This window comes from Leuresthes tenuis, unplaced genomic scaffold (assembly GCF_036924035.1).
Source record: "Leuresthes tenuis unplaced genomic scaffold, fLeuTen1.0.hap1 SCAF_14, whole genome shotgun sequence".
Classification (NCBI taxonomy): Eukaryota; Metazoa; Chordata; class Actinopteri; order Atheriniformes; family Atherinopsidae; genus Leuresthes; species Leuresthes tenuis.
In genome coordinates, this window is record NW_027325368.1 from 2,589,035 (window position 1) to 2,612,997 (window position 23,963).

General features: G+C 42.2%; 3 protein-coding genes across 6 annotated transcripts in view; all 3 read right to left on the minus strand.

Annotated features, from left to right (window-relative positions):
* The window catches only part of larp4b (La ribonucleoprotein 4B), a 347,997-nt gene that overhangs the window by 155,757 nt on the left and 168,277 nt on the right, over window positions 1-23,963 (minus strand). The gene's annotated exons all lie outside the window — the stretch shown is intronic.
* dip2ca (disco-interacting protein 2 homolog Ca) overlaps window positions 1-23,963 on the minus strand; it is a 237,009-nt gene that overhangs the window by 97,336 nt on the left and 115,710 nt on the right. For all 4 annotated transcript variants that reach the window (XM_072363342.1, XM_072363340.1, XM_072363341.1 and 1 more), the window contains exons 2-4: window positions 22,492-22,563; window positions 5,750-5,860; window positions 1,667-1,792 (exon numbers count right to left, since the gene is read on the minus strand). In XM_072363342.1, the coding sequence (XP_072219443.1) occupies window positions 1,667-1,792; window positions 5,750-5,860; window positions 22,492-22,563 (309 nt within the window). The remainder of the gene's footprint in view (window positions 1-1,666; window positions 1,793-5,749; window positions 5,861-22,491; window positions 22,564-23,963) is intronic.
* LOC140268869 (tripartite motif-containing protein 16-like) lies at window positions 15,781-19,089 on the minus strand. The gene is made up of 2 exons (XM_072363862.1): window positions 17,905-19,089; window positions 15,781-16,326 (listed from the first exon to the last, which is right to left on the minus strand). The coding sequence occupies exons 1-2, from the start codon at window positions 19,048-19,050 to the stop codon at window positions 15,790-15,792; spliced, it is 1,683 nt and encodes a 560-aa protein (XP_072219963.1). The 5' UTR covers window positions 19,051-19,089; the 3' UTR covers window positions 15,781-15,789.

Sequence of the window (23,963 nt, forward strand, 5' to 3'; positions counted from 1 at the left end):
TTTTTCCGGCACATCCCACAGAGACTCGATCAGACTGAGATCCGACAGCCGTTTAAACCACTCCAAGAGGATATTTCATCAGCTGAAACACTCAGTATTTAAGTCCAGGCTGAAGAAACATCTATTTTCAGCTGCATTTGAATAAGCTTGAGTTTCAAAACGGATCATATTTTAACTCCTGATTTTATCTTTCATATATATATAATCTTTTCTGATTTGATCTATTGCTCTTATTTCCTTCTTTTGCTTAAATTTTAAATCATGCTTTTTATTTCTTCAGTTTTAATGTCTCTGTGAAGCACTTTGAATCACCTTGTTTTCATATTTTACACGGACATACATGGGTCCCAGAGGATGAATCTTACTGACTTTTAAAATCTATTCTGGTGTCAGACTCACGAATGTGGCAAATATAAGTGGTTCCAGTAACACGCCCTGGGGCACACCTGTGGAAAAACCATTTAGTGGAGGGAACCATTCTTAGTCTACATTCTAACGAGCCTGACAAGGTGAGTTATTCCAAACAAAGAGAACATCTGGGAGCATAAGAAAATGAATATTTCTTTAATCACAGGCTGAAGAACCGATTAACGTGACTGACAGTTTGAGTGCCGAAGTTATGGGAGATGACAGATGGGCTATCGGTTTCCTGTGATACAAGTAGGCCTGAATGAGATGCACTGTCCACCTTCCAGCTGTTAAACCAGAGGAAAGTCTACAGAGATGCATCATCAGCATCAGGTCCACCTGACAGTGTGTGAAGATCTAAACATATTCATATTTTACACGGACATACATGGGTCCCAGAGGATGAATCTTACTGACTTTTAAGATCTATTCTGGTGTCAGACTCACGAATGTGGCAAATATAAGTGGTTCCAGTAACAGGCCCTGGGGCACCCCTGTGGAAAAACCTCCAGCAGGGGCTGAGAGCTGCATTTATGGCCTTTGTGACAGATCGCAGAGCCAGATCTAAACATATTCATATTTTACACGGACATATATGGGTCCCAGAGGATGAATCTTACCGACTTTTAAGATCTATTCTGGTGTCAGACTCACGAATGTGGCAAATATAAGTGGTTCCAGTAACAGGCCCTGGGGAACCCCTGTGGAAAAACCATTTAGTGGAGGGAACCATTCTTAGTCTACATTCTAACGAGCCTGACAAGGTGAGTTATTCCAAACAAAGAGAACATCTGGGAGCATAAGAAAATGAATATTTCTTTAATCACAGGCTGCTTCTCAGCTGGGACCATAAATAATCTGCGATCCAGAAACTGTGTTTCCTGATGCTTATGTGAACCTTGTTTCTATGCCAAGAAGATTTATGAAACAAAGTCTAACAGCATGTAAAAGTCTGGACGCCTAAAAGAGGGATTTGTCAGCAAAATGAAGGTGGAAAAGACCCCAAATTCACATTCTGGTTGTACGAGGACAGGATCATCCTGCCGGGTTTTATCCCATTAAAATGTTTGTCATGAGGACTGTCGTCACGGTGAAATTACGGTGAAGAATCCGCTGTTATATATGAGCACATTCATGGGATCCCCTCCCAGCTGTGCACACAACTGTATCTGTGATACGGTTCGTTACACAACATTTTAAACACCTTTCCGGCCTTTTCGCTGTCTTACAGTTCATGATACATCGGCTTTTTCCTTACCTGGTGGAGTGTAGGCATCCATGGAGGTTTGGACCACCAGGGACCGCCGCTTTGAAGGCATCGGCACCGCCATCTTTCTTTCTTTATGCTTCGCCAGGGCTGCCTGCACCGCCTCTGTGTGCACATCTGGAGACACAAGTCAAGGCGTTTATCTCTCCCACGACTCATTTGACTGTTGACACAAATTCACCACAAAGAGCTTCTTATGTTCACCTGTTTAGTAAAAAAATTTAGTGGAACTTTTACACGAGACAAGCCAGAGAACCAGAGAATTGGTCCACAGCAGGTCGTGTTTTATGCTGAGTCATGCTTTTTAGGATGAGCTGTGCTGCACTGAGGCTAGAAAATACAAATTAAACAACTTAAGATACTGTGACTGAGCTGAGGAGCCATGAATTTATTAAATTCTTTGTTAATAAAGTCGAACACCAGTTAAACTACAAGCTGAGGTCCTTTAGAATTGTTCTAGCAGTACAAAACGTAAAGAAAACTACATTATTTTCCACTTTCTGACCACAGAGAACACGTTTAGTCTTTCTTCTGGATGTTTCTGTAATAATTAATGCAGGGCTGGGATTTAGAAAAGTCTGTTTTGACCAAATTGGACAGATTTGATTCTCTTTAAGGAAAGAAAATGGTCTCTCTTTTGTGATATTCTTCAGTCTGTAACTCATTACAGGAGCTAACCATGAATATCTATATATTCTGAATTATTCAGGTATGTCACATGCTTTAAAGAGGATCTATTGGTGACATTTACTCATTTAATACAGTTTTATGACCATTTATGCTCCCACTCTGCTACTTTAAACTTTCAAAGATCAGCTCAAACAACAGAACTTTCTTAAATAGCAAGAACTTTTTTCTGCTGTGCTATTCTATTAAACATCTTGGGATTCCTCCTGGATTTATCTTATAACCTTTGGACTGGTCCAAAGTCCAGACTGGGACCCAGTGGAGCCAATTACTGGAAATGTATGAGAGATTCAAAGTAAATCCATCCCACGAACCCTTCGGTATCAGTCAGAGAGGTTTCTATAGCACAAACACAGGCTATTAACTGGAACTACTCGTGGAGTTCTTGGATTTTTATTGCAGGACATCAACATTTATTGTTCCAGCTAAATGTGGCGAGGCAGATCAAATAACTAAATAAAGACGCTGACTTCCAGAGCAAAGCCCGCATTAGATAACAGAGAAATTAGAGTCAGTAAATCCAGCCAAAGCACCAGAAATAAAGGCAAACAGCAGCTGGTCTTTGTGCCGCATTGTTCTTGTTACAATGAGCTCCATGTTCCCATTTACTCACATTCACTTTATGTTCACAAACATCCCCTGGCTGACAGTGGCTCCCAGGAGAGCCTCCAGCTGAATTAGGTTCAGGGAGTGTCGACCGGGACGTTCTGTAATGAGCATTTTCTCAGAGCGAGATGAAGCGCTGCAATTTGGCCTCAGCTGGGTTTGTTCGAGTGTCAGAAAGCAAACAACGGCCGGCGACACACAGCCTTCCGGCTGCTGGGCTGATAACGACATAAGTAAGACGTTAGGGAGAATGAATGGGAAGGGAGGCCATTTAAATCTTCTCCTGCTGCCGTCTATCTCCGGCAAACCCAAAATATTACAAGCTCCAACTAACAGATTCCTTCTGGAAGTGATGCCACTGAGATGAACACAGAGTAAAACTCTTGTGTGAGTCTTTACAACAACAAAAAGTGTTGCTAATACGCTGGATTAGCTGTAGCCTATTCTGCAAACAGCAGAGAGACTAAAACAACCAGAAGTGGCTCCAAAGATGCTTTTCTGAGCCGTTAGAGGTCTTTCAAGGTCCTCAGAAACCAAAACTCCGGCAATACTTAAAGGGTAATTCCTTATAAGCCGAGCTACAAGTCAAATAATTCACATTTAATGTAATTTTGCTTCTGCACTTCCTCTCCAGGCCTCAGCTTTCCGCTTGCTTTGCATTAAGCAACATTAAACACTGTGAATGATCTGATCCGATGATACTCGGGCATTAAACTTTAACTGGACACTTGTAATGTTTTACATTAATGTGCTGTGGCCTGTGTGGGAGGCACAGCTAAAAACAGCTAAAAACAGCAGCCCAGATGTTTTCTTTGGATGGTGAGTTTGTTAGAGCAGAGCGACAGTTTGGAAACGGTCTGACATGTTGTCCAAATGGGCTAATTTTCAGGCTCTTTCTGACTGATTGTAGCTATAAAAAGTATGTATCTGTATATATTTGACTGATTCGTTCCCAAACTGCATTATTATATTATTAAGAATTTGTTTTTTTATGTCAACCTGCCAACTGGTAACTAACCGAGACGTGAAAAGATCTGCAGACCTGTTGCATTATAACTTATTGAATAAGTTCTGTGTCTTATTGAATAAGTTAAAGGCATTAAAAACATTTTGTTCCAGTGCCGTCTTTGATTTGCTTAAAACTAAATGAGGTTAGTTAGTGTGAGGAAGTGCTGACCTTCTCACTGGATGCTGGGTCAGATTGTAAATGTGAAACAATGGGATTTGTCACCTGGTCTCTCTGGTTCTGTGTGCATCTGGGCCCAAAGAGGGAGCCTCTGTAGGTCTCCCTTTATGGAGACCAGAAAGAGGCGGGGCTTGTTGTGATTGGTGGAAATATTTTCAGTTAATTAAGTTGGATTATTTATGTTGTACATTTTGTGGATTAGTTTTGAATGAACTATATTTTCTTTCTTTATTTTGCAGGAGTTAATTTGTATTAGTTGGCACAAACAAATTAAGATATGTATGATTTCATTGTTAATGATCGATCCTCTTATCCCCAGATCTGCTCTGATAGGCTCATTTGAACTGGAGAGGAGGCCTATCAGAGTATATATGTCTGTTGGGAAGGGGGCATGTTTTTATGTGCTATGGGAAGAGCAACAGCCCATTTTCCCTTTGTTAAAAGGCTACGTTTGTTGAGTTAATAAAAGTCAACTTGTTCTCTGTGCACCTCCTGACCAGCGGGATGCTTTTGGGCCCCTGCATCTCTCACTTTACTACAGTTAGAGTTTACATTAAAAATGACATTAAACATATTGGGTTTCATGGCAGTTTCGCTCATTTTCTATGAGACCAAACAACTGTGTCCATGGATATCATTTATATCAACGTATATGATATAAAAACACATTGATGGGGACATAAAAAAGCAAAACCCAATCCCAGTTTCACCCCTTCCACTAAAGCCTTCTGCATTTTGCAGAGGTAAGGCGCCTCTTTTCTACTGGAGATGTTCATCTACCCATCCTGCCCCAGCTGAGGCTGCCTGAAAATGGTCTGAAAATTGGAAGGGTAGCAACTAAGACTGAGCTGTTGCAGTCAAACAGCATTTTATTATGTCACCACACAGAAATATTTCATAGCTTGGTCTTAAATATTTCACCTTCTCCTCTGAGATTGGGACAAAAAAATGTGATTAAAAGCAGATAAAAACGTGTTTCCTGAAGCAAAGAACTAAGGAGCACAACATGGCTTCTGCATCTTTAATCTAAATTATTCTTCACATAAAGCTGGAAGAAAATATCAAAGAAAGAAACAGGCTTGTGTGGAAGGGCTTATTTTAGGGAATACTTTAAAAGCACAGAGGATGAGACCCCAGACTGGGAATATTGTGCGGATGCTTCCTTTAACCTGCAGCAAACTTCACCCTCCAAACCTTTCTCAAGGTCTCAAACAATCCTGACTTCCTCGTTTAGGACTGAGACCCGGACCTCGGACCTGTCTGGACTGGGTGGAGACGGCAGATTTATGGACTTCTACGCCCATAGAGCAGTGAGTGGTGCCTCTTAGCAGCATCATCACCGACATTTACAGCATTTTACAACTTTTTTAGATATAAATAAAGTCTATTTAACAAAGACAACCGATAATTATTAATTATAATCAGTTAACTTTATTTAAATGAACTATCTTGTGTTGCTCAGGTTACCAAACATAAGCAATGTTCTGATAAACGGAATCTGATCAACACATTAATCAACAAAGATGATTAAGATGTCAGGCAGCAGAAGCAGAGGTGCTGCCGTGGAGACAAACGCTCCACAGGTGAGCCGTTACCTGATCTGTAGCGTTCGTCTCTGGAGCCCGAGGACCGCCGGCGATTGTAGCGAGAGGACGAGGAGGGGGTGACCGGCGTTCTCCTCTCCTGGCCCATAGATGGATCCATTCCTGAGGGAGAGAGGTCCAGATTTCACTCACAGCCTTCACACACTTCGGATTAAGCAGAGAACGACGTGTAACTGGAGACCGAAACAGTGGCTTCACTTCCCTGAAGGGGGCCACGCTACGCTGTTTAAAGCTACATTAAACCGTGAATTCTGTGAGCCGTCACATCTGGACACAAAGACACGGTTCCCTCCAACGTCCACTGAAGAAAAACTTCATCACTCTCTGGTTCTTAAGGTTCTTTTTATCCATTTAAAACATAAGAAGCAGCTTCTAAACTGTCGGAAACATTCACTCTCTGGTTCTTAAGGTTCTTTTTATCCATGTAAAACATAAGAAGCAGCTTCTAAACTGCCGGAAACATTCACTCTCTGGTTCTTAAGGTTCTTTTTATCCATGTAAAACATAAGAAGCAGCTTCTAAACTGCCGGAAACATTCACTCTCTGGTTCTTAAGGTTCTTTTTATCCATGTAAAACATAAGAAGCAGCTTCTAAACTGCCGGAAACATTCACTCTCTGGTTCTTAACGTTCTTTTTATCCATGTAAAACATAAGAAGCAGCTTCTAAACCGCTGGAAACATTCACTCTCTGGTTCTTAAGGTTCTTTTTATCCATGTAAAACATAAGAAGCAGCTTCTAAACTGCCGGAAACATTCACTCTCTGGTTCTTAAGGTTCTTTTTATCCATTCAAAACATAAGAAGCAGCTTCTAAACTGCCGGAAACATTCACTCTCTGGTTCTTAAGGTTCTTTTTATCCATGTAAAACATAGGAAGCAGCTTCTAAACCGCCGGAAACATTCACTCTCTGGTTCTTAAGGTTCTTTTTATCCATGTAAAACATAAGAAGCAGCTTCTAAACTGCCGGAAACATTCACTCTCTGGTTCTTAAGGTTCTTTTTATCCATGTAAAACATAAGAAGCAGCTTCTAAACCGCCAGAAACATTCACTCTCTGGTTCTTAAGGTTCTTTTTATCCATTTAAAACATAAGAAGCAGCTTCTAAACTGCCGGAAACATTCACTCTCTGGTTCTTAAGGTTCTTTTTATCCATGTAAAACATAAGAAGCAGCTTCTAAACTGCCGGAAACATTCACTCTCTGGTTCTTAAGGTTCTTTTTATCCATGTAAAACATAAGAAGCAGCTTCTAAACTGCTGGAAACATTCACTCTCTGGTTCTTAAGGTTATTTTTATCCATTCAAAACATAAGAAGCAGCTTCTAAACTGCCGGAAACATTCACTCTCTGGTTCTTAAGGTTGTTTTTATCCATGTAAAACATAAGAAGCAGCTTCTAAACTGCTGGAAACATTCACTCTCTGGTTCTTAAGGTTCTTTTTATCCATGTAAAACATAAGAAGCAGCTTCTAAACTGTCGGAAACATTCACTCTCTGGTTCTTAAGGTTCTTTTTATCCATGTAAAACATAGGAAGCAGCTTCTAAACCGCCGGAAACATTCACTCTCTGGTTCTTAAGGTTCTTTTTATCCATGTAAAACATAAGAAGCAGCTTCTAAACTGTCGGAAACATTCACTCTCTGGTTCTTAAGGTTCTTTTTATCCATGTAAAACATAAGAAGCAGCTTCTAAACCGCCGGAAACATTCACTCTCTGGTTCTTAAGGTTCTTTTTATCCATGTAAAACATAAGAAGCAGCTTCTAAACTGCCGGAAACATTCACTCTCTGATTCTTAAGGTTGTTTTTATCCATTTAAAACATAGGAAGCAGCTTCTAAACTGCCGGAAACATTCACTCTCTGGTTCTTAAGGTTCTTTTTATCCATGTAAAACATAGGAAGCAGCTTCTAAACCGCCGGAAACATTCACTCTCTGGTTCTTAAGGTTCTTTTTATCCATGTAAAACATAAGAAGCAGCTTCTAAACTGCCGGAAACATTCACTCTCTGATTCTTAAGGTTGTTTTTATCCATTCAAAACATAAGAAGCAGCTTCTAAACTGCCGGAAACATTCACTCTCTGATTCTTAAGGTTGTTTTTATCCATTCAAAACATAAGAAGCAGCTTCTAAACTGCTGGAAACATTCACTCTCTGGTTCTTAAGGTTCTTTTTATCCATGTAAAACATAGGAAGCAGCTTCTAAACTGCCGGAAACATTCACTCTCTGGTTCTTAAGGTTCTTTTTATCCATGTAAAACATAGGAAGCAGCTTCTAAACCGCCGGAAACATTCACTCTCTGGTTCTTAAGGTTCTTTTTATCCATGTAAAACATAAGAAGCAGCTTCTAAACTGCCGGAAACATTCACTCTCTGGTTCTTAAGGTTCTTTTTATCCATGTAAAACATAAGAAGCAGCTTCTAAACTGCCGGAAACATTCACTCTCTGATTCTTAAGGTTGTTTTTATCCATTTAAAACATAGGAAGCAGCTTCTAAACTGCCGGAAACATTCACTCTCTGGTTCTTAAGGTTGTTTTTATCCATTCAAAACATAAGAAGCAGCTTCTAAACTGCCGGAAACATTCACTCTCTGGTTCTTAAGGTTCTTTTTATCCATGTAAAACATAGGAAGCAGCTTCTAAACCGCCGGAAACATTCACTCTCTGGTTCTTAAGGTTCTTTTTATCCATGTAAAACATAAGAAGCAGCTTCTAAACTGCCGGAAACATTCACTCTCTGGTTCTTAAGGTTCTTTTTATCCATGTAAAACATAAGAAGCAGCTTCTAAACTGCCGGAAACATTCACTCTCTGGTTCTTAAGGTTGTTTTTATCCATGTAAAACATAAGAAGCAGCTTCTAAACTGCTGGAAACATTCACTCTCTGGTTCTTAAGGTTCTTTTTATCCATGTAAAACATAAGAAGCAGCTTCTAAACTGTCGGAAACATTCACTCTCTGGTTCTTAAGGTTCTTTTTATCCATGTAAAACATAGGAAGCAGCTTCTAAACCGCCGGAAACATTCACTCTCTGGTTCTTAAGGTTCTTTTTATCCATGTAAAACATAAGAAGCAGCTTCTAAACCGCCGGAAACATTCACTCTCTGGTTCTTAAGGTTCTTTTTATCCATGTAAAACATAAGAAGCAGCTTCTAAACTGCCGGAAACATTCACTCTCTGATTCTTAAGGTTGTTTTTATCCATTTAAAACATAGGAAGCAGCTTCTAAACTGCCGGAAACATTCACTCTCTGGTTCTTAAGGTTCTTTTTATCCATGTAAAACATAGGAAGCAGCTTCTAAACCGCCGGAAACATTCACTCTCTGGTTCTTAAGGTTCTTTTTATCCATGTAAAACATAAGAAGCAGCTTCTAAACTGCCGGAAACATTCACTCTCTGATTCTTAAGGTTGTTTTTATCCATTCAAAACATAAGAAGCAGCTTCTAAACTGCCGGAAACATTCACTCTCTGGTTCTTAAGGTTCTTTTTATCCATGTAAAACATAGGAAGCAGCTTCTAAACCGCCGGAAACATTCACTCTCTGGTTCTTAAGGTTCTTTTTATCCATGTAAAACATAAGAAGCAGCTTCTAAACTGCCGGAAACATTCACTCTCTGGTTCTTAAGGTTCTTTTTATCCATGTAAAACATAAGAAGCAGCTTCTAAACTGCCGGAAACATTCACTCTCTGATTCTTAAGGTTGTTTTTATCCATTTAAAACATAGGAAGCAGCTTCTAAACTGCCGGAAACATTCACTCTCTGGTTCTTAAGGTTGTTTTTATCCATTCAAAACATAAGAAGCAGCTTCTAAACTGCCGGAAACATTCACTCTCTGGTTCTTAAGGTTCTTTTTATCCATGTAAAACATAGGAAGCAGCTTCTAAACCGCCGGAAACATTCACTCTCTGGTTCTTAAGGTTCTTTTTATCCATGTAAAACATAAGAAGCAGCTTCTAAACTGCCGGAAACATTCACTCTCTGGTTCTTAAGGTTCTTTTTATCCATGTAAAACATAGGAAGCAGCTTCTAAACCGCCGGAAACATTCACTCTCTGGTTCTTAAGGTTCTTTTTATCCATGTAAAACATAAGAAGCAGCTTCTAAACTGCCGGAAACATTCACTCTCTGGTTCTTAAGGTTGTTTTTATCCATTCAAAACATAAGAAGCAGCTTCTAAACTGCCGGAAACATTCACTCTCTGGTTCTTAAGGTTCTTTTTATCCATGTAAAACATAGGAAGCAGCTTCTAAACCGCCGGAAACATTCACTCTCTGGTTCTTAAGGTTCTTTTTATCCATGTAAAACATAAGAAGCAGCTTCTAAACTGCCGGAAACATTCACTCTCTGATTCTTAAGGTTGTTTTTATCCATTCAAAACATAAGAAGCAGCTTCTAAACTGCCGGAAACATTCACTCTCTGGTTCTTAAGGTTCTTTTTATCCATGTAAAACATAGGAAGCAGCTTCTAAACCGCCGGAAACATTCACTCTCTGGTTCTTAAGGTTCTTTTTATCCATGTAAAACATAAGAAGCAGCTTCTAAACTGCCGGAAACATTCACTCTCTGGTTCTTAAGGTTCTTTTTATCCATGTAAAACATAAGAAGCAGCTTCTAAACTGCCGGAAACATTCACTCTCTGGTTCTTAAGGTTGTTTTTATCCATGTAAAACATAAGAAGCAGCTTCTAAACTGCCGGAAACATTCACTCTCTGGTTCTTAAGGTTGTTTTTATCCATGTAAAACATAAGAAGCAGCTTCTAAACTGCCGGAAACATTCACTCTCTGGTTCTTAAGGTTGTTTTTATCCATGTAAAACATAAGAAGCAGCTTCTAAACTGCCGGAAACATTCACTCTCTGGTTCTTAAGGTTGTTTTTATCCATGTAAAACATAAGAAGCAGCTTCTAAACTGCCGGAAACATTCACTCTCTGGTTCTTAAGGTTCTTTTTATCCATGTAAAACATAAGAAGCAGCTTCTAAACTGCTGGAAACATTCACTCTCTGGTTCTTAAGGTTATTTTTATCCATTCAAAACATAAGAAGCAGCTTCTAAACTGCCGGAAACATTCACTCTCTGGTTCTTAAGGTTCTTTTTATCCATGTAAAACATAAGAAGCAGCTTCTAAACTGTCGGAAACATTCACTCTCTGGTTCTTAAGGTTCTTTTTATCCATGTAAAACATAAGAAGCAGCTTCTAAACCGCTGGAAACATTCACTCTCTGGTTCTTAAGGTTCTTTTTATCCATGTAAAACATAAGAAGCAGCTTCTAAACTGCCGGAAACATTCACTCTCTGGTTCTTAAGGTTCTTTTTATCCATGTAAAACATAAGAAGCAGCTTCTAAACTGCCGGAAACATTCACTCTCTGGTTCTTAAGGTTCTTTTTATCCATGTAAAACATAAGAAGCAGCTTCTAAACCGCCGGAAACATTCAGGTTTTCCTTCTGTGACTGAATGAAATCATCATTTACATCGTGCCTTCCTTCCAGATGTTGTGCACACCTGCATTTCTGATCCATTCACTGAACAATCAGGTCAAAGCTTCCTTTTTCCTTTACTTTAAAGAGGCAGGAGCTCATTTTAATCATTATAGGAGCTAATCCCACTCTAGTAGAAGCTGATTCGTTTTTATTCTTCATTAATCCAGTGACTCTGTAAAGTTAAACGTGATTAATAATTAATCACAAATGTATTAAATCCTGTAATCTTTCATAAAAAAAAGCTTTTTTAAACACAAATAAGCTCCTTACAGATCATTCCATCGGCCCAGCATTTACCTTTTAGAAGATGGCATTGTGGGTAATGTAGTTTTAAGCCTTTTGAGTTAAGTGCTGCTGAGAATCAGCCTCTGAGGCTCAGAAAAACTGGAGTAGATGTCATTCACCACATTCACTGTCTGCGAAGTGGAAATAAAGACCAAACTGATGGAAAAGGTACAAAAAGTCAGGAGAAAAACGTCTGCTGATGATAAACTGAACTCCTCTCAGAGTTCATCTGTGTTACCTCACCAGCTGAGCTGTTGCCAAGCTACAACAACAACGTGTGAGTCGGCTCTATTTTATTCTACATTATTTCATCATCAGCTTACTTATATTAATAATTCACACTGCAGCAATAGGATTTAATAAAGTATTATTGAACTGAATTTAACTGAACTATCAGCTTCCAATGGCTTGGAATCATAGACTGGACTTGAAAAAGGTCACGAGTTTGGGTAAGAAGAGCAGCCATCATGCCTTGTGTCACGTTTTTCCAACAGGAGACTCATTTTCATCCCAGATGGCATCCAAATATATAAAATTCAGTGTGTTTTACACGTCAAAAGGGAAAAAAAAGCAATCAAAGGTTGCATATACAGGTATTTCTGTGTAAATCTTCTTCCTTTGGTCAGATCTGTGATACAAAACGGACACAAACACACACAGAGAGAACGCCCCATACACACCGATCAATAAGTCTGGTGATAATAACCACCCTGTTACTGACAGCTACCACAGCTGATCTATGATCATCCATCTCAGTCTCACTCTCACACCCTCGTCCGTCTTCATTAGAGCTTTTAGAGCGTCTCAGAGTGCCGCCGCCGCTGCTGGGGAAAAAGCTCAAAGTTGATTAGCATTTAATGACTGCCAGGCAGCAGAGGAACACGGCAGGTCTGGGAAACACCTCGCTTTCTTCTTCCTCTGGGGAGTCTGAATGGATGGAATTCCCTCCCGTAACTCAGCCTACGCACTTCTTTTTCTGTACTCAACTCAACTTATTCTCCAAATTTGTTCACAGGACGCAGATACAACGTTAAATCCATAAAGCTACACTTATATCTGATGCTTGAGATGTGCGTCTGCAGCCAACCTAAAGCCTAAAAACCACCAACTTCATGGAAATCCGTTTAAATCCATTTAAAACCAAGCATAATTTCCTCATTTAACCGACACGTTCATTCAGTTCAGAGCCACTGGATCTCTTCCATCAGAGCACAACAAACGTCACCTTTAACCTGCAGCTGTGAGCCGTTTTAGGGCTGCGTTATTAGCATACCGTGCTAACATATTACCATCCGATGCCCACATATAACCCGCCCGAACGCCATGACCACCTGATGTCACAGATGACAGATTATGTCACACACTTCCTGGTCCACAACGCAAAACGCTGCAGCTTCATAATAAGCAATTATAAGGAGGTAGGAGGCGTTTTTATGAGCTACAGGATATTTAAATTTCCCCTTAGGGATGGATAGAGTATCCATATATGTATGTATCTCGGAGGGGGGGGGCGGAGGTGTTAGTCAGCCGGCTCCCATTCAAGAAACCCACGACTGAGGTCCATCCAACTCCATCGTTTCTTTCTTATGGCAGCAGAATTGTAGTCTTTATACCTTTTATGCCAAACAGATTTGCTTTGCCAAGGGAAGTTTTATAAATGTAAAGCTCCCCTTGATGCCCATTTATTTATTTTTGTTTGCAATATATAACATGTAATAATATAACATGTAATAGAGCTAATAGAGCTCCATAATTCCTGAGGGTTGAACATTTTTTCCATTCACGCTGCAGGACGCCGCCCTTCACCTCAGACTGATACCATAGCCTATATTCAAACCAGCCGGGAGCTTTTTCTCTTGCATAAAAGCAGCAAAAACAGCTGCAGAACAAAACACAAACGGACATAAAGACTAATAGCCTGGCAGCTATTTCTCTGGAGTCAGTTTTAGGGACGGAAATTTGACTTTTACAGCTGCCTGATGCAGCTTCTTCATGCTCAGACTGAAGCTGTGGGTGTAAAAGCTGCTGTTTCGGTTATTATGTAACTCAGAGTTTGGATTCTCCTGTCAGGTATCTTAAAAGTGTTGAAACCAGATGATACTCCTGGTGAGCCAGAACTTTGAACATTACTCATAGGGCTTAATAAGTCCTGCTGTCATCTGACTGAGCCTTCAATCATTTTTAATCTCGCTGTAGGATGTGCTTAGAAGGACGAGACCGTGTGTAAACGTGCACACGCACACACATTTCCGTAGGCTGCCTCCTCAGTTAGCCGCCAGCTACTGAGCTCCAGCTAAAGTAGAAATAATAGAAGCTTTATGTGTCATATCATAAAGTACGTATTTAATCCACATTAAGTAAGCACAATACCTAAAATGTGCAGATTTCCACATACAGGTTGTACATCAGTTGCATTGTGACAGCTGGTTGATCTACGGAGGAACATTAAAAGTGACTTTCAGTTTCCACGAAAGCTGGAAACATGAAACCCTAAACTGAGTCTCCACTTTCAAGACTCTCTGCTGGTGTTGCTGCATAATTCAAGGTTGGTAGTTGCTCCCAGATCAAAGACGGCGAAGAAAAGCTTAGAAAGGCCTGAATTAATCATTGCAAAACTACACCACCTCACCGCCTGTTCTGAGTAACAGCGTGAGAGTGCTGGCAGGTGGGAGAACTTTAAGGCTGAGCTGAGTTTTTACAATCTCTAACTTTCCAACACTGAACACACTCTTCCTCTTCCACGAATTACCTGCACCTTGATTTTCTTCCATCATACACTCGCCTGGACTCTGTCCGTTATGACCATTAAGCATGTTCACACACACATCTATGCACCAACAAATGTCCAGTTAACCTTTAGGACTCTGAGAGGAAACCAAAGCACCTGGAGAAAACCCGAGCAGGCACCAGAACAGCATGCAAACCCTACACCAGTGTTTCTCAATTCCGGTCCTCATGACCCACTGCCCTGCATGTTTTAGATGTTTCCCTCCTCCACCACACCTGATTCAAATGATCAGCTCCTCATCAAGCTCTGCAGTGGCCTGATAAGGAGCCATTCATTTGAATCAGGTGTGGTGGAGGGGGGAAACATGGAAAACATGCAGGGACCCAGACGCCACCGCGGTCTTTCAAGGCTGGTGCATTACGCCAGTCTGTTTGGTCTGAGGTGGAGTAAACAGCCGGTTCTGCAGACGAAACACCTGACTTAAAGGTATGTACTTTGAATTTGAATTCATATTTCAGCTTAATTTATTTTGTTAATAAACATCCTCCGACCAAGAAGCCAAATTCCTGCAAAATATGTGGGAAAAGTTTCAGTGCGAGTAGAAACGTGGTGTTCCTGCAACATCCCATAAAGTCAAGATTGCCACCTTCCATGTGGGTTACCTGGGTTCAAATCCCCTGCATGAAAGGTATTACCTCCAGTAGGGGTCCTTAGGCAAGGCCCCCTTACCCTACCTGCCCACCTGTAAGTCGCTTTGGTTAAAAGCGTCTGCTAAACATGTACGCGGCCCACTGATTCTTTGACAGGTTGCAAGGATAACTGGACGTCATCGGCCTTTAGTCCAAGTTGACATTCACCAACTCCATGACTGGTTCCACCTGTCGTTCTGAACGCTTTTCAATGCAGCCGGAGCGTTTAGATGGTTTAGATGGTGAGAAGTGAGAAGGTTAGCACTTCCTCACACTAACTAACCTCATTTAGATGGTTTAGAACAGTGACTTAGGCGTGTTCCCTCGATTAAAGTCATCAATTAAAGTCATCTAAGAGCAATGCACCAATCAGTAACTATGGAAACGCTTCTGGAGACAGAGCAGACAGCAACAGCACACCGACTACACGACTATATTCGCTTTGGATGCGAATTTTTCTGAAACTTATGTCAGTATTTTATATTCAGAATAAAAAAAACATTGTTAAATACACAAAGATGAGAAAAATAAATGATTAAACTGATGAATTTCAGTCTTTTAATCATGACACAGCACAAAAAAATGCATCAACAAGTAAGTAATTTCCCAAATATGTAACAATCCCAAACTAGATTCTTCCCTTTAAGAAATGAGAGAAACTTAATCAGAAATCCTAAAACCAGAGACAGAGGTGTGAAGGAAGGGTTCATTCATAAAATATCACACAATGCGAGTGATGAGAGCTCCAGCAACACTTTTCAGTCTCTTCCTGCTTTCTACAACGTTTCAGTTCTCGTCACATTATCACGTCGCCCTCCGACGGGTTCATGCTCCTCGGTTTGAAAACATGTGCTCACTTGAGCTTGCAAACCTCAGCAGCAGCTCCATCTGACAGCCAGAGTCCAGCATAGAGCGGCTGAGTGAATGTGGTCTGGACTCTGTGGAGGAGAGTCATGGTTCCAGAGACGCTGTAGAAGGACAGAACACCTGCTCTGTGGTCCAGGTACACTCCGACTCTGGGGGACGACGTGCCCAGGATGGCAGTTTTGATGTTGTTGTGCCTGAATTCATTGCTGTTTTGGTAACAATCTAGAGCCCAAGACTTGTTGTTGTGTCCAAACATGCATTCGCTGAAGGTCCCGGTTCTGCTGATGTCTTTGTATGCGACTGCCACCAGAACTCCTCTCCCGCTCCTCTCCACCTCCAGGTAGCAACAACCGGTCAGACTCTCTCTGCTCAGGACCTGCCAGGAGTAAGCAAACCTTTCTGGGTGGGTTGAATACTCCTGTTCTTCTCTCACAAAGACGACTTTCCTGTTGTCCTCAGACAGGAACAGATGTGGGTTCGCAGTGTCTGGATCCAGAGTGATTTGGCAGGCGTGCTCCAAGAACTGAGCTCGAGTCTTTGAAATGTCGGCTTTGCTCCTGAAGCTTTTAGCTCTGGTCAGTGCAGCATCAAGTGTGGTCTGCAATAGGTCAGGTCTGGGCAGTACCAGGTCACCTCTGGAGTCAGGTTTGATATGTAAGGGGTCAGGTCTGGTCTGTAAGGGGTCAGGTCTGGTCTGTAAGGGGTCAGGTCTGGTCTGTAAGGGGTCAGGTCTGGTCTGTAAGGGTTCAGGTCTGGTCTGTAAGGGGTCAGGTCTGGTCTGTAAGGGGTCAGGTCTGGTCTGTAAGGGGTCAGGTCTGGACCGTGAACAGTCTGATACGGTCTGTAAGGGGTCAGGTCTGGTCTGTAAGGGGTCAGGTCTGGTCTGTAAGGGGTCAGGTCTGGACCGTGCACAGTCGGATACGGTCTGTAAGGGGTCAGGTCTGGTCTGTAAGGGGTCAGGTCTGGCCCGTGCACAGTGGGATACGGTCTGTAAGGGGTCAGGTCTGGTCTGTAAGGGTTCAGGTCTGGTCTGTAAGGGGTCAGATACGGTCTGTAAGGGGTCAGGTCTGGCCCGTGCACAGCTGGATACGGTCTGTAAGGGGTCAGGTTCAGGTCTGGCCCGTGCACAGCTGGATACGGTCTGTAAGGGGTCAGGTCTGGTCTGTAAGGGGTCAGGTCTGGCCCGTGCACAGTGGGATATGGTCTGTAAGGGGTCAGGTCTGGTCTGTAAGGGGTCAGATACGGTCTGTAAGGGGTCAGGTCTGGCCCGTGCACAGTGGGATACGGTCTGTAAGGGGTCAGGTCTGGCCCGTGCACAGCTGGATACGGTCTGTAAGGGGTCAGGTCTGGTCTGTAAGGGGTCAGGTCTGGTCTGTAAGGGGTCAGGTCTGGTCTGTAAGGGGTCAGGTCTGGTCTGTAAGGGGTCAGGTCTGGACCGTGCACAGTGGGATACGGTCTGTAAGGGGTCAGGTCTGGTCTGTAAGGGGTCAGGTCTGGTCTGTAAGGGGTCAGGTCTGGTCTGTAAGGGGTCAGGTCTGGACCGTGCACAGTGGGATACGGTCTGTAAGGGGTCAGGTCTGGTCTGTAAGGGGTCAGGTCTGGTCTGTAAGGGGTCAGGTCTGGACCGTGCACAGTGGGATACGGTCTGTAAGGGGTCAGGTCTGGTCTGTAAGGGGTCAGGTCTGGACCGTGCACAGCTGAATACGGTCTGTAAGGGGTCAGATACGGTCTGTAAGGGGTCAGATACGGTCTGTAAGGGGTCAGGTCTGGTCTGTAAGGGGTCAGGTCTGGTCTGTAAGGGGTCAGGTCTGGTCTGTAAGGGGTCAGGTCTGGTCTGTAAGGGGTCAGGTCTGGACCATGCACAGTGGGATACGGTCTGTAAGGGTTCAGGTCTGGTCTGTAAGGGGTCAGGTCTGGCCTGCATGAGATGAGTTTTGGTGCGTTTAAAGTCGGTTTCTCTCTGTACATGGTCAGCTCTAGTCTCTATGATGTCATCTTCACTCTGTGAGACATCAGCTCTAGGACGTAAGAGTCTCGACACTACGAAGTCGATTGTGGTCTGTACCTGGTCTGGTCGCGCCTGAAAGTCGTCAGCTTTGGCATCCAGAATGCTAGCTCTCGTTTTTGGCTGTGCTTGACCTGATGCTAAACCAGTGGCTCCAGTTACTGCCATTAAGATCTTTTCAGACTCTTCCTCGAGAACTTCCTGTAGTTTGTCTCCTGCTTCTGACACAGACATATTAACCTTCTCAAAGTGCCGTAGACGGCGGAGCTTGATACTGGGTCGGTCTTTAGAGTCACCGAGACGAGACACGGAGGCGTAATTTAATAGAAAAAGCGCGTGGCCCGCTGTATGCGACAGCTTCTCCAGCTCTGCATCTCTTCTCTTGAACTCTGCCATCTCCTGCTCCACCTTTTCACGAATCTTTCTGAACCGACCCACTTCAGTTTTCTGCCGACACTGAATCTTTTCCCTCATCTCAGACAGTTTTTTCCCAGCTGTGTTAATGAGTTGGGTGAAGATCCTCTCAGTGTTACTCAGTACTTTCTCAGCAGAATTACCAACAGCATCTTCTTCCTGTTGAAAAGACCTCACATCTTCCTCTTTCTCCTGGATCCTCTGCTGGATTCTTTGCCGAACGCCCTCGAGCTCCTTCTGCCTGGCGGACCTTTCTGCTGCAGCTGAGACTTGGTCGTGTCCTTTATGGTCATCTTCGGAGCAGAGATAACAGATACAGCTCTGATCGGTAAGACAGAACAGCCTCATCACCTCTTGATGCTGTGGGCAGATGCTCTCCTGAAGTTCTGCTACTGCTTCCACCAACTTGTGTTTCCTCAAGGGCGGCACATCATTGTGAGGCTGGAGGTGTTTCTCACAATACGAAGCCAAACACTGCAGGCAGGATTCTATGGCTTTCAGTTTTTTCTCAGGGCAGACATCGCAGGCCACATCTTCAGGTCCAGCAAAGCAGTCTTCAGCGGGAGCTTCAGCTTGGTTTTCAGTCTTCTTCAGTTCGTCCACTACAAATGCTAACATGTCATTCTTAACCAGAAGGGGCCTCGGCATGAAGTCCTGCCCACAAAGAGGGCAGCTGTAGATCTCCGATTCATCCTCGGTATCCAAGTGATTGTTGATACACTTCATGCAGTAGCTGTGACCACAGGGAACAGTCACAGGGTCGCTAAGTAGATCCAAGCAGATCGAGCAGCAGAATCTTTCTCGCTGGAGTTGAATCCCTTCTGCCATCTTGTTCTGTCAAGAGCCGGTATCCTTTAAGTGATAAGAAATGACTGAAGGAGCCTGACTTTATCTAAAAATGTGCAGGCAGGGGAGGGAGGGAGGGAGGGGTTTTCAGGCTTTTCTTCATTCCAGAAAGAGGAGGAGTGACGTTAAGGAAGTCTGTGCAGACTCCTTGTAAATACAGATTTTTACAGTTTGGGGCCCTGAGAGAACTGAAGGAACAATAAAATATTTACTTTGACAGCTCATCAGTTTAGGGTCTGGATGATAGCTAAAGTAAGAGCTTTAGAAACCACAACCTTTGGTAAACCTCTGTAAATGTAGGTCCAAAGCAGTAGAACGCTGTTACTGCCATATAACCGAGTGAGTTCAGTGCTTGTTTTCCTCATTTTTCTGAAGAATTGCAGCATATCCTTGTTTCAGAAGCTTAAATCATCCCTGATCCCAGTCTAAACTTATGATTCCTCCAGGACCCAGACATAACTCCGGCTGTGGGACATGTCTCTAAATAGTCTTGTCACAGCATATAAAGCCGGAGTAGGTAAAAGACTTGGCTGCGCCTGCATTTAATAGCGTTACGATCATTTTCACAGGAAGACAGAAGGCTTTTTCATGCAAATGTTACCCTTGAGAGTCTGTGTAGCAGCTTGGTTGACATGCCTTTTCATTAACTGTCTGAAGACCAGTGGACATAAAACACAAGTAGGAACACTCTGTAATCCAGTGGGGATAAATCAACCATATTCCCTGGTTATGGAGAAGCAGGGAAGTGGTTGGTCTATTCTCTGAAAGGAGCCCTGAAGCATCAGTGAGAGTGGAGCTGTTATGTGATGCAAAATGGGAAAGTGTGTCTGCAGCCATCTGGTCCAGCTGTAAAACCGGTCCAGTTTGTTGGACTGTGAGAGGAGCAGGACACTCGCATCAGAGGAGACGATCTTATCTGAAGGCTGCCCAAAACCAGTCAGTCAACATCACGACAACAAGGAAACGGTTACGGCTGTAATTTCATCAAGGAAACAGGATGAAAAACATCTTTAGGTATAAGGTGAACAGGACCTGAGGGGTCAGGATGGCCACTGTCACCCCAGTCTATGTAGACATGTCATCCGAACCAAAGGAGGCTTTGAAAAGGCCACATACTCATGCTTTGGGGGCACATTTAAACTCACTTTTATTCATATAAGCGATCCAGTGATTAGAGAATAGAGAAGACAGCTTAATGTACCTCTTCAAGGAGGAAAAATAACATTTAAACTGTTAAAACTAACTAAAATTCATCATTACAGGTGACAAAAGGAGGGAAAAAACTTTTAAACTGTTAAAACTAACTAAAACTCATCATTACAGGTGACAAAAGGAGGAAAAAAACATTTAAACTGTTAAAACTAACTAAAACTCATCATTACAGGTGACAAAAGGAGGAAAAAACATTTAAACTGTTAAAACTCACTAAAACTCATCATTACAGGTGACAAAAGGAGGAAAGAAACACATTTAAACTGTTAAAACTAACTAAAAGTCATCATTACAGGTGACAAAAGGAGGAAAAAACACATTTAAACTGTTAAAACTAACTAAAACTCGTCATTAAAGGTGACAAAAGGAGGAAAAAAACATTTAAACTGTTAAAACTAACTAAAACTCATCATTACAGGTGACAAAAAGAGGAAAAAAACATTTAAACTGTTAAAACTCACTAAAACGCATCATTACAGGTGAAAAAAGGAGGAAAAAAGAACATTTAAACTGTTAAAACTCACTAAAACTCATCATTAAAGGTGACAAAAGGAGGAAAAAAACATTTAAACTGTTAAAACTAACTAAAACTCATCATTAAAGGTGACAAAAGGAGGAAAAAAACACTGGCAGGCTGAAGCTCTGAGCTACATCACACACTGGCAAAGAGACATTGGTGTGAATAGATGTGTGTTTCTGGGAGGGATGAAGAGTGCGTTGGGTTGCTAAGTGTGTGTCACAGTACTGATGGATGATGCTCAGGGATAGTTTCGCTCTTTGAGGATGTTATTGTGTGAGACTCGGATGCGTTTCCGGGACAAAAAGTGTGGTCTGGAAATGTAAATCCTCAGTTCTGATGAAGAAGATGAGCAAAGTGTGGCAACTGATCAGGTAAGTTTCCAGGATGCTGATGCAAGGCAGTGTAATGTTCTCTAAAAGTGATGGAAACTTGTGTCTGAGAGGAGAGAAATGTGCCCCCCCCACCAAATAAAATGGGGACAACCCCCAACTGGGCTTGGATGTGAATACCAAACATTTTCTCCATCCTACACCCTTCATTCCTTCCCATAATGCACTTCCTGAAACTCCCCCTCCCAAAGAAAACACTCACATGCACGCTCACATGCACGCTCACACACACACACACTCACATGCACGCTCACATGCACGCTCACACACACACACACACCAGCACAGTCCTGTAATAGCTTCAGCAGAGCCACAGCCTCACAGCTAAATGGACTTTTAGATCACCCACAGACACACAAACACTCATTGATCTGTGACACATGCCCAAAAATACTTTCCTTGGGATGACTTGTCAAACCCAACTCTCCCTCTCAAGTGTCCTTTTGACAGAAATCCAACCCGGAAGTTATCCCCAGTGACATACTTGCTGTTTTAAAATCACACAGCTTGCTAATTGTTGCCTGTGCTACCGGAGGATTCCACTAGGGGGCAGACCAGAAGCCTCAGGACAGGCAGGACGTCTTCTCCCTGCATCAACATCATTAAAATGGCACAGATCTCCCTCCAGATGTTTCCACAAACACATTCCTCAGTATGCAGTGACAAAGATTCATCGTACAGAGATGAATAAATGCAGCTTTTCTCCACATCCGGCCCCAGATTGCCCCCTACTGCCCACCTTCATATTGCAGCTTGTGAAGGACACGCATGGCAGCCATGCTAAACAAACGTAGCCCAACGGTGCACAGCAGGAGTCAACGGCTCAGTAACTGAAGCCATGAAGTTTTAAACGTCTACTTGACTAGTTTAAACATTTCCCGACATGTAGAGAAGAGACGAGTCCGATTAAAGAGCAGGAAAACACGCACTCCAGCTGATCGGGTCATTCCTCTGTGCTACAATAAGAGAAACCCTTTCAGCCCTGCTGCCCCAGCCGGCAGCTAACAGGGCCAGATGTGAAATAACTGCTAAATCACAAAGAATCCCAGTGGTTTCCCTTAATTAGCACGATGCTGATACGTTCACACGCCAGTTAGAGGTGGGATTTCTGCTCAATCCGGGAAGTTAAACTGCTCCTTTACGACAGACCGTGTGTTGAACCGTTGTTTGTTGGCAACTTTTTCCTCTAAGACGCGTTCACAATGATTTCTGGGAAATAAAACGAGCTAAAAGCCGTGAACTCGCCACCCGAAAAGCTTCCTGGACTCATCAAGCTGCAGCGTGAGAAAGGAGAAGGTTTACCTGGTGCTTGAGGGAAGTAGGCTCCAATCAGCTTGGACCGCTTCTTCTCATAGCCCTTCTGTGTGATATCACCTGCCAGAGAAAGAGAGAGGCGTTTACTTCCCATCAAACAACTGTTTGCTTGAAGCTTTGCTTCAAGATTCATTTCAGATTATTGCAAAAAAAAAACAGTCAAAGAGTCAAAGAGTCAAAGAGATTTTTCTCCCACTTCTTTGTGTTTATTGTTTCGAGTCATTTTCATCCGTCAGCCACGACCAGACGGTGCAGCTGGGTCGCATGCACGTGTGAGTGCACGTGTGAGTGCACGTGTGAGTGCACGTGTGAGTGCACGTGTGAGTGCACGTGTGAGTGCACGTGCCAATATCAGGGAACCAAAACATTACAGGTATCTGGAAGAATCACCTCTCACAGTCCAATGAAACACCAAAAAGATCTCAGCTGAGAACCAAGGTGGCATCAGCAGAGATTAACAGTTTAAATGTGTTTTTCCTCCTTTTTTCACCTTTAATGATGAGTTTTACTCAGTCTTAACAGTTTAAATGTTTTTTTTCCTCCTTTTGTCACCTTTAATGATGAGTTTTACTCAGTCTTAACAGTCTAAATGTGTTTTTTCTCATTTTATCACCTGTAATGATGAGTTTTAGTTAGTTTTAACAGTTTAAATGTGTTTTTTCCTCCTTTTCTCATCTTAAATGATGAGTTTTAGTTAGTTTTAACAGTTTAAATGTTTTTTTTCCTCCTTTTGTCACTTGTAATGAGTTTTAGTTAGTTTTAACAGTTTAAATGTTATTTTTCCTCCTTTTGTCATCTTAAATGATGAGTTTTAGTTAGTTTTAACAGTTTAAATGTTTCTTTTCCCCTCCTTTTGTCACCTTTAATGATGAGTTTTACTCAGTCTTAACAGTTTAAATGTTTTTTTTTCTCATTTTTTCACCTGTAATGATGAGTTTTAGTTAGTTTTAACAGTTTAAATGTTTCTTTTCCCCTCCTTTTGTCACCTGTAATGATGAGTTTTAGTTAGTTTTAACAGTTTAAATGTTTTTTTCCTCCTTTTGTCACTTGTAATGATGAGTTTTAGGCAATTTTAACAGTTTAAATGTTTCTTTTCCCCTCCTTTTGTCACCTGTAATGATGAGTTTTAGCTAGTTTTAACAGTTTAAATGTGTTTTTTTCCTCCTTTTCTCACCTGTAATGATGAGTTTTGGTTGAATGGTGGCGATGTGATCCAAACATAATTTCTATTCATCCGATTATCAGTGGGTTTTGGTTCTGGACAAACGGGTCCCAGCAGCCAAGTTCAATGCAAAAAAAATGCTTCCTCATAAAGCAGAAAGCCTGAATGAACCAAGCTGCTCTCTGTAACTCATATTTCTCCGACTGTCGGATGACTTAGTGAAGGTTCACCAGAGGAAATGAGAGTGAAGCTGCTGCCTGACTCGAACAGAGCGACGCTAAACCTGCGGAGGATGTGT